Below are 15,474 nucleotides of genomic sequence, written 5' to 3'. Positions count from 1 at the left end.
GTTGTGTCGTGTTTAATACCAAAAGCGTGGAGAAGCATTTCACTGTTGTCACTTTTGAAATACTAATACTGAAAAATCTCTGGTACATCGCCATCGTTTATAAATGTTGTGTTTTTTTATTTTTCTTTCATGTTAAGTTTTCACTTCCATAAATGTAAAAGACTTTCGGTCATCATATTATTGTATGATAACGTTCCAAAAATAACAGTACCTACAGATCGACAACTGCTTATACAGGTGTTTTTATAACTTGACATAATAAAATAAGTTTTATCATGAAAATCGTTTCAAAAAACAGTTGGATTTATTGGCGCATATCTTATACAGATACTAAAGTTGGCCTGAACCTTCTAGTTCAATGACAAGATAATTGCACTTCACAACTGGCAAGAGATAGATGAAAACCGTATATTATAAACTGTTTTTCCTTGCGGAATCTAGGCGGTCTTCTTGTAAAAGTTTTCTACCTCATACTTTTTTCCAAAAATTGAATACAGAAGAAAGTAAATTTTTGCAATCATGTTGACTTTTAAGTAAAGAAAAGTTTTCTAATTTAAAGTTTTCTTCCAGCTCTTACCAGTAATAAAGAAAGCAGAGTGAACTTTCATTGAACCTCAAAACCCATGTTTAATATAATCTGTGTGTTAATATAAGATATGCGCTTATGTTCCCAGAATTTTTTGTTTATTGGATTTTCTCTATAAATCTGATATTTCGAGTTTCAAGAATATGCCAGTTAAAAAAATCTTATATACCAATGCTTAAATTTAAACAATTTATTCAACGGTGAACGTAAATATCATGTTTATGGTCATTTCGATATCAACTCGTTCCTCAAAAAGATAAATTGATGTCTTAGATAACATTTTTTGGATCTGCCATTTTAAATATTTACTGAATAATGATTAACTTTGGGGCCTAAACATGTTATTTGATATTCGTGTATTTGTGTTGTTGCTTGTTGTACCTATATGTGAAGGGGAAGTAATTGACAACTGAATAAGTAGAAATAAAATGAAAAAGTTTTTTCAAATCCACAAAGGGTTGTTAAATCGTTTTCTTTTTCTTAAATTGGAAATTCATTCCCTTTCGGACATTTTTTTTAAATATAAACAACAGGCACAAAAAAGTCATTGAAATATTAAAATTGAAAAATAAATTTATTCCCTCACATTACGTGTAACCGAATTACGTAATATATCGTAATTATTAATCAGTACCTCTCAAATAATATAAATAATGAAGGGAATACCTACTAGATGATCAGAGTCAATTTCCAAGTGATACTAAGTACGAGTTTAAAATGTTACAAGTGATATTAACAAAATTTAAAAAATCTCGAACTTTTTGGGTACGGAACCCTAACCTCGCACTTAAAACATTTCTAAGAACACTCTCTATTAGTTAAATTATTCTTTTTCCTTAACGCCTTCTCATTTTGAAGATCATCGACTATTTTTTAGTTGTTTCGGGTACTCTAAATTCGTACTTGAAACATAAGTGAGAAGTCTTTTCTATAAATTACCTTTCAAACCAAAAACAATCAAAATCGATTCATCCGTTTTGTCGATGAGATGCCACAGACAAACAGACACACACGCATAGCGGTCAAACACCCTTTTTTTTTGGTTCAGGAGTTAAAAACTATTATATTTTCCACAAGATGTATTATTATCGTGTTTATGTGTATTATCTGTCATCATTTTGTGTTTAAAAAATTCCCGTTAGTCCCTCCAATATATTTATTTTTTCCACAAGTAATCAAAAAAATTAAGTAACTAAATTGCATTCTTAAATAATTATTGTAACTTATACTGTAACTTATACCTCAATAACTTATACTATTCTCATGCGATGTTAGTTCTTTTGGGACTTCAATAGTTGATGATTCCTGATACAATTAACTCTTCAGCTAAAGACAAAGTTGCACGCAAAGTCGTAATTAATTAAAAAATACAATTTAAAATTCACTTAAAAATAAAATAATTTACGTAATTTTCTTGAATGCTTTTTTTTAAATATATCGAAGTTGGTCAACAAAAAAAAAAAAAAAAATTATTAAAATTTCTATTTAAATTTTTTTCAAAATCGGTGTAGTCTGTCTTATCTGAAATTTTATGGTCTTCGTGTGAACGAGGTTAATTTTATTGATATAGGTTAATAAAATTGATCGATTTTCAGTGAAACTTTTTTCAAAATTATTAATTATCATATTATAAGTTCTCTAATTATGATGTCTTATCGTATATATTTAAATGAGTAATTTAAATATATAAGATAAGATATCATAATCAGACCCACCACATACCAACAAAACTTATAATATGATAAAAACTAATTTTGAAAAAAATGTGAACTTTATCAAATTTTCTTTGTTTACCAACGTAAACACATATAAATATACATATCCAATGTTTTTCATAAAAATTGATATGCAGGGGTTTTTTTGGGAAGAAAAATCGATCTAGCTTAATTTAATTTAAAAAAAATATCGTTTTATCCGTGTTTTCAGGAAAAACTGAAACAAACGGAAAACGTGACTCCATCTATTGACGAGTAGCAATACTATTATTTTTTTTTAAATTGGGAGAAATTAACTGCTTTACCGACACTGAAACATTAAAGATAGGTTTCAGTAGATGACGTTGTTGAACAATTAGTATGCAGTGGGTTTTTGGGACAAAAAAATCGATCTAACTAGGATTCATTTTAGGAAAACGTCGTTTTCTCTCGGAAACTTTAATCTAGGTACTTACATTGATTTGGTACAGTTTCTTATGATTTCAGTTTAGACCGGGTATTTAACTAATTATTACTTAGTTGATGCTCTGTTGCACTGTATTGTAGTGTTAAAATTACATTTATAGAAGTAAAATGATTTTTTCGTTCATATACCACCAAGTAACTCATTTTCCTAATAATATTTCTTTGCCAGAAGCACATTCATTATATACACAAAACATCTGATATATATGTGACACTTTTTTTTCTAGATTTTTTCTAGATAAATCTTAAATATATATTATTATACGGTATACTGTATACCTAATTAACGGAATACTTACAAGAAGTTTTTTTTTTTTAAATTAATTATTTTTATAATTTAAATGTTCGTTAAAATATGTGTATACACAAACTTTTTTAATCTTTTTTTTTTCTTAGAAACAAATGTTCGTTCGTTAGTCATAAGAAAAATTATATTTTATAAGATGATGGTAACATTAAAGTTTCAACTAATTTTTTAAAATAAAACTACACTAACGTTGAAGATTGTCGTGGTAAAAAATTATAGTTAGAAAAAAAAAGTGGTAGTGCAGGAGCTGCGTTAGCTAAGCGAATTCCCTCAGAGATTGAAAAAAATTAAACATCTTTCTTAAAATCGAATATTGCATTTTTAATTTTTCAAGAATTTTAATTCGAAAACAAAACGTCTAGAGAAAAAAATCACGGAAGTACGTTTTTGCTTAAAAGTGATCGAACAAGTGAAGTATACAAAATTTTAAAAACCCCCGTCAAATTTTTCGGGTAAGGAACCTTTAACTCGCACTTGAAACATATCTAAGAACACTCTCCATTAAATTACCTTTTTCCTTAAACCCTTTTCCAAACTGAGCCGATTTTGAAGATGATCGCCATTTTTTAGTCTTTTCGGATGCGGAACCCTAAACTAGCACTTGAAACATAGAACAATCCCAACAAATAAGCCCTCCCCGCCCTTTTATCTGTCGATTTTTCTCATGAACAAACTTGACCTATCAAATACCAATACTCTTCTTGATATCAAAATTCCTTAATCAGTACAAAAGCAATAGCCTCATTTCCTTCGGAAATTCGCTAAAACAACACGGTTTTATTGAAATATGGCTTACAAAATACAAAATAATTTCTAGAAACAGTTTATTGATGTTCGTTCGCTCTTGTTAAGAAATATTGCCAATTTTAAACTGATAGTAACATTGTAAGCTAATAATTAAAAACTAATTGACTTTTGTAAAATTTTCGCAAATTTAAGCATTCAATATGTGTGGGTACCTTGATTTCTCCCCTCCCACGCTTACTCTCGTTAACGACGCCTCAATTACTCCCAAAATTGGTCCTCGGTATGACTGCGGCCTTAGAATCACCACGAATTTAACCTTTGGCCTTTTTTCCCTAGTACCCGCAGGGCTCCCTTCACTTATTTTAAAATTTTGTAAATTTTGCTTTAAACAATTTGTTTACCTGAAATAGGTACTTCATCAATCAATAAAATATATCTTAAACTGTTTACAATTGATACTCAAGTAGGTGGTTTTTGCGTGTTCAAGGAAATAATCTAGACCTGAAATGGCAAACAGCAAAACTTAGCTAAACAGACACCCCGTTAAAATAATACATATGGATTCTTTTAAAATTCGACCAAATAGCATCGCGAAATCTTTGAGTTCCTATACAATGTTCCTTAATATTTTAGTGCTCATCATCCATATTATTAATTAATATAATTTGTCTCTGATACCGTGCTAAAGAAAAAAGTGGTACGCGGTAAGAAATAATTTGTGGAAATCAATACACTATGTCAGTAATACTGTATGAGGCAATAGTAACATTAGCAATAGTTATGGCGGACGAGTCAATGCACTAGGAACTTGGGGCTCATACTGATGTGCGATGTCCACAATATTTCTGGTGGATAGACCTATTCAATACTGAAATTTTATTTATGCTAACATAGATACTATTAAGTATCCCTCTCTTTACATTACCAGCATTGTAGTAAACACTATGCATTTCTTACCATGTACCTGTCTTTTACATAAAAAAGGAGTATAAGTTTTTACACAAAATTGTAAAGTTTTCAACATTTCTGCCTGATAACTTAAAAAAATAAGTAAATATATAAACAAATTCTATAAAAATAGCTTTAGATTTTTTTGGAACCCATTTATTTTGAACCAAAATCAACAATTATGGAAAATTAAAAACAAATATTTTCTTAACGAATTAGGTACTATTATTATTTTTGTACTGTCAATTTAAAAAACCACTAAGTTTAATGCAAATTCAAAAGGTATTAATTTCTAAAATGTGTGATGCATGCAAGATAGCACGCTTAGGATTAACAAGATTAGATACCATGCGCTTAAACAGTATGGTACTCAAAGCTAATGTTAAAATTATGTGTTTTTATTAGCTCTGTCTACAATCTTAAATTCTAGTTTTTAATATCATCTACTAATATTAATAGATTTTCATTTTTTTGCCTAATAACTTAAAAAAGATGAAATAAAAACATTCAATTAGACAAATTACAATTTTTTTTTTACAGAGATGATGATTATTTCGAACCTTATAATGCCATAAGTGGTAATTACGAAAATGAAAATGATGACGGTGAGTCATCTGACAAATCAAATTATAATAACGAACAGGAGTCTGCTGATGAAACAGGTTCGTATATGTCTTATATTCACATACCTATTTTACTTTCTACAGGATCGGAAAAAAGTTACAATACATTACCAAATGAATCATGAAAACCATCTTTATATTAATTTTCAAAAGCGACAATAGGGAAAAAAGAAGACAACATTCATTATACCAAGTAATATACCATTCATTATATTCATTATACCTTTCATTATTAACATGTATATGAAATATGCCAATGTATACTAAGTTTAGTCCCAAGTTTGTAACGCTTAAAAATATTGATGCTATGAACAAAATTTTGGTTCAAGGATTACTTTATAGTACAAGGATCAAAGAAATTTGGTGCGGGTGATAATAACAAAACCTATATTTCCCACGAAGAATTTATTTATTGTCTTATTTTTGCTAGTGTAAATTAACCACCTAAAATAGTTTTGATATTTTTTTGATTGGTTCATTGGTTATATTTTAGATGGAAATGATGAATCTGAAGCTTACACAGCCGATGACGAAGAGGATGACGAATCTTCTCAATTTACTGATGCAAGCGAAAAAGATGAAGAATCTGAAAATCTGGAAGAATATGATGATTATGAATAAGATTGTATAATTTTTGTTATTACTGTAAATTTGTTTTTAACCAATAAAAAATAATTTTGTTACACAATAATATCTCTCTCTTCTAACAAAATTCGTAACAATCGCCAGTCATTGCGAAGATGACTACTGACCTTAATTTGAGGGTGATTATATTCGTGTAGCGTATTTGTTGAAGTCTGTAAATATAATATAATAATTTTGCGTGTTCATTTTATACCCATCTGTGTAGTACACTTTTACACTGGGTGTATGGAGTAAAAAAGGCGTGTACTACCCGGAAAAAAGACAAACTTATTACAGGGACACGTTTAAAAAAAAAGGTTTGAGTGCCTAACGAAAATTTCCTGCTATCTAAACTATCAATTTCAATCATTTGGTGGTTTTTAAGAACTGGATATCCCTTAATATGCTTCCTAGCTTATTTGGCAAGAAGCAGAAACTTTTTCAATTTTATTCATTTTATTTCTCCTTTCTCTCTATCCCAATTAGAGAATCTATTAGCGAAAATGCTCCACATCGACTCAAAAGCTTATTTACCACGCGGCAGAAAGTTAGGGATAATGGATTTTTTACGTGCCGAATCCTGGAATATATTCTTTAGAGCGGAAGTGAATTTAGGCTTTAATTACAGTTATTTTTAGTTCTTAATTAAGAATGATAACTTCAATTATGATTCTTGAAAAGATCTACCTTCAATTTATTTGCAACCCAGAATAAAATACATACCTAGACATACTCTACGAAGAGATGGCAGCATTCTTAAAGAAGCTCTGGGTTGGTATACCCAAGGCAAAAAAAACAAGGTAGGCCTAAAAAACACGTATAGCAGATCGGTACTCAAAGTAATAGAAGACGAAGGAAAGCCATTGTCCGAAGTAAAACCCTTAGCGAAGAACAAGTCGGATGGACACTTTTTATTGGGACATTTTGTTCCGTCCGGGATTAAAGGAATATGCCATGTCAATTAATATCAACATGGCCCAGGTATAAACAGCTATGAATAATGTATGATAACTAAATATTTTATGAAAAAACGAAAAGTATTCTAAACATATTTTTTATTATGACATATGGTGTTACAAGTTTTAATTTCAAATATTTACTTAGGATATTGAATACTTTATTCAAGTTCCCTATTTTCGAAATTGTGGAAGTTAAAATATGCGGTACATTCAATAATCCCTACATGCGCTGCTATTATCATAAAATGACGTAGCTGATTTGATTTTCTTAAAGGAATGTATAAGTTGTTTGGCGGTCCGTACTGCACTGCCCGTGTTTGAGTATGGGAAAGTTTCTGGCAGGCCGATGGCTAAAATAAGGGTAAAATGGGCCGGCTATTTCAGGTTCAGAAAATAGTCATATCATCTATATATTTGCAATAATTTCGGATGGGTAAGATTCACATTTATCTAAAAGCATTAGTTTATTTGTGAATTTACCTAATTATTTATTTTTTTGAAACTGTTATTATATGCTTTGAACCGCTTTAGCTGTCTGCCAACTAGTAATTAAGGAATATTACAGAGACCTAAGGAATATTATAAAGTCCAAGATGTAGAAATGAGTCACCGTTTCATTTCGTGTACGAGTAGAATTAATTGATGAAAATAATGGTTTGTTGAACGTTGCTCTTTAATTTTTTTGTAAAATTAAAGTGAGAGAAACTTTCGTATACCTTTTATTACAATTGAAGCAAGCGTTTTATCTTCTTTACCCTCGACCAAAAGTATGATGTTAGTTCGCTCCTGGCGGTACTCACACCTGATTTTTTAAATAATCAATATCAGAATATTTTTGCAAACCTTTTAATTTTTTTCATATTTTGCGGAAATAACGTACTATTGCATATAAACTAATCATATTAACGCCAATGTTTCTGATGTGAACACAACGAGTTATATCCGACTTACCAACGAAATGATTAAATGAGTACATAATAAGAATGTTACGTAACGATCTATTTATTTGTAAAACAAAAAATTCTGATGTCAACGCCACACAACCTCTATATTCGTTCATTAAAATTATTTTTGAAATGTAATAAAAAAAAAAAACCTATGCTTGAGTTAAATTAAAAATGACAGGTTGATCTCGTAAGTGGGGATTATCAAGCACTTAATAAACCTTTTACCATGGGGACATACCAAAATTAGAATTTTTAATTCCTTTTAGAGGTAAAACCTTATTCAAAAAAGAGATGCTGAAAATGACTAAAATTAAAGATTAAGGTGACTCCGTGATTATAGGTTCATTTGATACTCAAACTTACCTATCTAGGAGGTGAAAGAAAACTTGTTAATCTAGTCGCTTCCGGCATCCGGCAACCTGAAACCGATACATAAAAAACGGTCTATTCCCGATCCAAGTATACAGAAAGCACTAGTGTTGTCTTTTCTCAACTATAAATTTCCCAGCCATCAGTTGGTAATGGTTTTACATAAAAAATAGATGCCAGTTCCTATACTATTGGCATAATAAGCGTTTGAAATTAATGGCTGCCATATAGAACTACAAATTCCAAGCAAAGAAAATAGCAAACACTGAACAAATTTAAGCTTGACTGAAATAATTATTTTTGGTTTTTTGTATTTATGAAATATATAGGAGGCATACCCATCAATGCATACAAGTTTAGTCCCAAGTTTGAAACATTTAAAAATATTGATTCTACGAACAAAATTTTAGTATAGGTGTTCGTAAAATCAACTAATTAGTCCATTTTCGGATCTATGGCTGTCTGTCGTTCCGTCCGTGAACACGATAACTCAAAAACGCAAAGAGACATCAAGTTGAATTTTATAGTGTGTTCAGACATTCAACTCTTTCTACACAGAGTATTTCAACATTCAACTCAGTCAATTCTTTGTTTTCACTTGTTTATTTTATTTTTATTTTTAGGTACATATGTTTTATGATTTGAAATTTCCATACTTTTGGTGCATGTCTTATTTTTTTTCTCTATACTCTAGGGGATCTTTCACTAAATCTAGGGATCCAGCGTGTACATGGAGGTATATATTTCGATTCCAATAATAACAATACGTGATATTTTTCGTCTCTAATCTGAAACACTATTCATTTCATGTCAATAAAAAAAAAAGAAGAAAAAACTTATAAGGAGAAAACTTCTATAAATAAAATATTAATTAAAGTTTTGTTGCTTACTTTATGAAAACAGTTATATTCATTTATTATATTGATTCGATTTGTATCGGTCTTTTTATACCATGCATATATCTAATATGTTAGGTATACTAAGTTTAGTCCCAAGTTTGAAACGCTTAAAAATATCAATGGTACGAACAAAATTTTGGTATAGGTTCATAGAATCACCTAATTAGTCCATTTCCGGTTGTCTGTCCGTCTGTCTGTCAACACGATAAATCAAAAACGAAAAGAGATATCAAGATGAAATTTTTACAGCGTACTCAGGACGTAAAAAGTAAGGTTGAGTTCGTAAATGAGCAACATAGATCAATTGGGTCTTGGATCCGTAGGACCCATCTTGTAATCCAGAGATAGAACAAAAGTTTAAATGTAAAAAATGTTCCTTATAAAAAACAAAACAACTTTTTTTTGAAATATTTTTTCGTAAACATCACTGTTTACCCTTGAGAGCGCCCAATTCGTCGTAAATTGTATATTATGAATTATATGGAAATATCAGTTATATTAGTTATGTATGTGTGACATGTATGTATGTGTAAAGTGATAGAGTAATCGACACTGTCTATGCATAGTATTTCAACAATTAATTCAGTCAATTTTTTGTTTTCATTTGTTCAATTGAATATTATTGCGTCAACACTTACATATGACATTGCTGAATCGATTTTGATCAACGACATATTATTTAATTCTTCTTGGATCTAAGAAGGTACAGATGAAATACAACATGAAATAGTACCTACTCCGACACTTTTATAAATTATGAGGCTAGTAAATAGGCTAGTTTAATAGGATGATGGTTGTTGAATAAGGAATTGAAGCATGCTGAAAGAAAATTTATCAATTATAAGTTTTTCAAAAAATCGATAAAATACAATTTTAATGCTAATTTAATAATACCAAAAGTTCTAAATTGAATGATATTTTTTTCGACGAATGTTAATTTGCCTTCTAGATTTATCTATGAAAATTATTTATGACTTTTAAGTCAATTTTATTTTTGTCGTTGAAATAATTTACAAAATCTTTGTCGGGCTTTGTCAGCTTTGAGTCAAGTGTTGAAGTGTAAGTTCAGGCAAACGTGTTTTACATCTAAATACTACCGGCAGACCAAATTCAATTGTTTGTTTGGATTAGGAATGTTAAAAATTCGATCAAGAGACTGGACCTGAACCGAGTTTTATCAATAATTACAAAAACACTATAAACAATATTTTGATCCGACGACGGAAGGATTGAATTTTAAGCCGTGTATACAATGTATGTAGATAGTGGATCCTAATTGGGTAAATGTGTACTCATTGGATTCGTCTAGTGTCAGCAGTTAAATAGGTAATATATCGAAAATTTTTCCCAAAGTGAAACATTTAAAAATATATACTATTAGATATGAAACAAAGATATAAATAATGTTAAAACCCTATTCCTGTTAATAAAAAGCTGAGTAGTTGGAGGCGCATTTTGTACACTCTACTCTTTGTATATCTAAAGGCCGCCGACTAAACATACTTTACTAAACATATTATTCACGGCCGTGCCAAAGGAGTGCAGGAAGGTACAGCTGCCCCCTCTACAAATTCCCAAGAATTAACCTCAAAGACGACTCATTTGATTAAATAAATATATACAATCATTTAACAACCATAGACAACCAATGTCCCAAATATGGGACATTTTGAAACATGATAAGTAAATCATTTTTTTTTAAATTTTACGTTATATATCCCTTATTTAAACTAATAAAATTAAATTTTAACAAAAAAAAAATTTTTTTTTCATTAGACAAAAATTTGGTACTCTGGGCACCATAAATTTTTTTGTCCCATATACGGGACACCAGTAGTCAAAAGGTTAAAAAATGCAATATTACTTAATTCAAAATTCCATTCCTAACTTATACTTTCATAAAATCACATTTCAGGGAAATTCATGGTAAAATAGGTCTAATTTCAAAAAACTACCAATTTCGCGTATTTTCTAGGTTATGTTTTGACTCGAATGACTGGTCAAAATATTAATTAATGATGTGATAGTCTGTTTGTTAAACGTTACCCTGCCATTTTTATTGACTGATTATAAGAAAAAAAAATGCTTAACCCTCTTATATACCCAAATGTTACTGTAAAATTAAATTCGCGATCTAAAAGCTAGTGTGAAAACATTAATATATGTAATAATAGTATAATTCAAGTTTTTGAGTGTTTCGCAGTATAAAAACCGTCGGTTCACCCGTCACTGTAATCGGAATACACGGCTATTGAAGGTCTTTTCGCATAAGATAATAAAGAAATATTTGTAAATAAATGTTACTCTTCTCAAAAAATTATTATGATTGCTTTATCTAATTTCTAAAGCATATCATCAATAATCAATTAAGCAAAATTTACCATCTCTAAATCCGTCAAATGAAGACACATGCGTAAGAAAACTGAAAAGTTCAAAAATTATATTTGCCGTTTTTAGCAATTTCAGAAAAATGGACCTTTAAAATTTGTTTTCTTATAATATATATCTTGTTTCTTTCAGGTTACCCCCCTCTGGCATATTGGCTGACGACGCCCCTGTTAATACTAAAAATTAAAATTATTATATTATTAGTTTAGTAAATTTTCAATTTACTAAACTAATTAATATCATCCATTATTTATCAATAAAGCTCTTTTCAGCAGGTTTATTGGATATTTTATTATTAATTGTTTACATGTAGATTTAGCTCAAAATATTAATATATCTTTCAAAATGAGCTTTTCAAACACATACGGAACCGCGAAATTTTTTTTATTCACAAAACTTACATTCAATTAATGTAAGATATCAAAAACAAATTTATTTATTCGCACCGTGCATGAGTTTTATTGGAGGCGTTTCCATGGTAACGATACACTACTTTAATTATAGAATTGTATGGATGCATATATATTGATTGATGCATGAAATTGTATGGATTGCATTTATGACTTACATTGAAAATTTAACAACAAATTTAAAGAAATAATTATGATAATTTTCATTTGAAAAATAATATTTGTGCAATTTGATTTCTTATTTTCACAATTTTTAATAATTGTTTTTCAATAATTTTAATTTGACATTTTCTATAACATTAACATGTAAAGCCACCTATATCGCCAAAATTTGTCACTGGAAGCGCTAGCATCGTTTTTATTGTCCCTACCATGACTACGCACAAAACGAGAGTAACGTAAATGCAAAAAAAATTTAAGTATCGCGGAAAACTTTCCATTTCATGATTCAAGCTTGACATAACGAAATTGTATCTACATTTCAGCGTATTAATTTTTTATGAATATAAACTATGGAAGAAATTAACCATCTAACATTAACATTTTAACATCGAACCTCTAGAAAAATTTAAGTTAAATCCATATATTCCATTATTTTAAACGGTTTGTTACTCCATAAAGCATTTCTAATTTCTGGAAGCAGTTTATGAGCGACTAAGTCTAATCTTGCACTTAATGTGTTTGTAACCACCATACGATTTAATTGATCATATAAAATGACACCTCCTTTGGAGATTAATGGTAAATTATGTTCATCCAAAACAAGTTCCACTTCTTTACCTTCAGTCACATTTCTATATTGTTTTCTAATACTATGCAACAAATCTTGAACCATATTGCGATCTTTGTTTCGTACTCGCAAAACAACTTTTGGTTCGAGTAACTAGAAAAAAAATCTAGTGAGTAGCAAAGCTCCATTACTAAGGATATATTTTCCTACCACACGTAGGAAATTTTTATTTAGGTGCTTATACCACGTGGGTGTGGCGGGTAGTTACTAATTGGCTTTTAAAAATGCGGCAAGCTAGATGCAGTTAAGATGGCTGTGATTACTCTCATATACACTTAGCGTTTATAGTATAGATATTAGCGAAAAAACTATGAACTATGTGTTTTCACACAATTATTATCCACCGTAAGTTTACTTTTATGAAAGGGTGTCAAGATGGCATCCCCTACAAAGGGCAACGCCTAAATTTTAAAACCTTACATTAATTGATGAAAGGTGTAGCTTATAATTCTACACATTTTCCTTTTTTATACAATTCTCTAGCAAAAAAATTGGCTCTCTAGCATAAAAAAGACATGATGCTTTTAAGGTAAAGATTGATTTATATTTCGAGTGAAAACTCGCAATAATTTTTCGCGTACAACTCGAAAGTCGTACATTATTTGGAAAATAAAAATGAAGACACAGAAAATAAAGCTTATAGAATAAAAAAGTATGCTTTTCGTTTCTGTTAAGCCAATCCTTTTCCGATAAGCGATACGCCAACCAATGCGTAACAGATTGACAAAAAAATATAATTAATTCCTGTTGTTAACATTCAAAAACCATCGAACTAATAATAACACATATCAATTAATAAATAACGCAATGATCAACATTGATCAGATTGAATGACTAAAGCAATAAAAAAAGAGTGAGAATTACCATTAAGAGCCCTTCCAAAATTAATAATTTCATTGTTTCAATATATTTTTGATTTTGTGGATTAGCTATTGTGTCCAAAGTCCCTCGGGCCTCATCAATTATTTCCACAACATAATTAGCACGTGCGCGTAAAACAAATAATCTCCCTTTATTGATGGCATTAGCGGCGAATCTGGAATATTTAAGTATGTTTTATATAGTGTTGTGTTAGATCATCAAAAATGTAGATTTTAGATTAATATGGATACAGATTTTACCAATGTCAAGGTAAGTAGGTACAGATATGTGGTGGTGATATTAGTTTTTACGGTCTCCCTAGCCTCGCTTTGTCTGTTCGCTACAAACGCGGCTTTTTATACCCGAACCAAAGAATACCACGAGGAGGTATCTCTGCACAGAGATATACTGTGATCAAGCACAGAGATATACTGTGGCAGCTGTTAGCACTTTTAATTTTTCTATAAAACAACTTTTTTTATATAAAAAATAGAAAGCTTATCTTTGCTTACACACTCATTTTTATCTCAAGGCTTCCACAAGGTTAAATCGAACACTAACTATTTAAATAAAAAAGTTTTTTGATTGGACCGACTAAGTTGTAAAGAAAGGACTCTTTCAAGTACCTGTGTATCGAAGCTTGATATTTTGTTTCCATTTTGTCGTAATATTCATATATTTTGGAGTATTCCTCTTCAAAATGCTTTGCTTTCTCAGTCAAGAATAATTCGGCTGTTTTTGTGTCAATTTCATCTGCTTTTTCACATGCATCTTGATTGATGTAATCTATCATTAATTGTAACTGGAAATCAAAACGATATAATAAAATTTACCTGAAAAACAATAAAATAAGTTTAAACTTAAAATACTCATACTTGATCTACATCCTCCTCCTCCACCTCACTTCCTTCAGATTCCTCTTCGACTTCAGATGTGGTTGGTTCAGCTGCTGTTGACTTAACTACTCTAAATTTTAGTTTCTTTATACAACATAAAATTTTTCTTTGGGTTTTGGATTTGTCGGATTTATTTTCCTCGGTTTGGGATTTCTTTTTAAACATTTATTTTTTCTATATGTGGAATTATTACAAATAATTTAAAAATAATATTTCCAAAAATGAAAAACCAAGTACTTATGGTTTTGAAATATAAAACGTCATTTCTTGATGGTTAAGGTTTATTTGTACGGTTGTCAAGTACTGGATTTGACACATTATATTCGTCTGTTATATAAGAAATTCCATGCAGAAACGCGGAAAACACGAAATACAAAATATTTCCACAATATTTGCATAGTCATCTCGTAAAACTATAAAATAATTAATCGAATTCTGTAACTTTATGACGACATCGGAATCCAAAATTCCTTGTCCCGGAAGTAACCACATAAGTAACAGCAAGCGAAAAATTGACATCACAGCTGAAAAGAATGACCCAAAATTAGGGGGCTTCAAAAAAAATTCCAGTAAGATCGAATCAAATTTACCTGTGTTATCAAAAAAATCGAATTTTTTAACTTTATGATGCCATCAGATCTCAAAAATTTAATCTCACATCCACATTTTATCAAATTTTGATAAACCAAGTATGTAATCCTACTAAATTTGGGTCATACTTTTCAAATTTGTGATCAAAATTAACCTAGCTCTAATAGGTTTCAAGAATACGGAGTTCTGGTCCTGGAATTAAGCACATAACTGATAGCTAGCGAAAAACTGATATCCTAGCTGAAATTAATGGCCCAAAATTAGGGGATTTCATAAAAAATTCCAGTACGATCGGATCAAATTTGCCTGTGATTACAGAAAAATCGAATTTTTTAACTATGTGACGTCA

General features: G+C 29.9%; 2 protein-coding genes across 2 annotated transcripts; both read right to left on the bottom strand.

Moving 5' to 3' along the window:
- Window positions 1-9,966: 9,966 nt before the first annotated feature.
- On the bottom strand, window positions 9,967-12,861 carry LOC123293813 (V-type proton ATPase subunit E-like). Its single transcript, XM_044874747.1, has 2 exons — window positions 12,544-12,861; window positions 9,967-10,008 (listed from the first exon to the last, which is right to left on the bottom strand). The coding sequence occupies exon 1, from the start codon at window positions 12,820-12,822 to the stop codon at window positions 12,556-12,558; it is 267 nt and encodes an 88-aa protein (XP_044730682.1). The 5' UTR covers window positions 12,823-12,861; the 3' UTR covers window positions 9,967-10,008; window positions 12,544-12,555.
- Window positions 12,862-13,534: 673 nt separating this feature from the next.
- Window positions 13,535-14,699, bottom strand: LOC123292753 (V-type proton ATPase subunit E-like). Its single transcript, XM_044873467.1, has 4 exons — window positions 14,514-14,699; window positions 14,265-14,440; window positions 13,642-13,813; window positions 13,535-13,549 (listed from the first exon to the last, which is right to left on the bottom strand). Exons 1-4 carry the CDS (start codon window positions 14,697-14,699, stop codon window positions 13,535-13,537), a joined length of 549 nt encoding a protein of 182 aa, XP_044729402.1.
- Window positions 14,700-15,474: the final 775 nt, after the last annotated feature.

This window comes from Chrysoperla carnea, chromosome 2, assembly GCF_905475395.1.
Source record: "Chrysoperla carnea chromosome 2, inChrCarn1.1, whole genome shotgun sequence".
In the NCBI taxonomy this organism is placed as follows: domain Eukaryota; kingdom Metazoa; phylum Arthropoda; class Insecta; order Neuroptera; family Chrysopidae; genus Chrysoperla; species Chrysoperla carnea.
The sequence above is the reverse complement of the archived record's forward strand: the minus strand, read 5'-3'. Positions and strand labels throughout refer to the sequence as shown.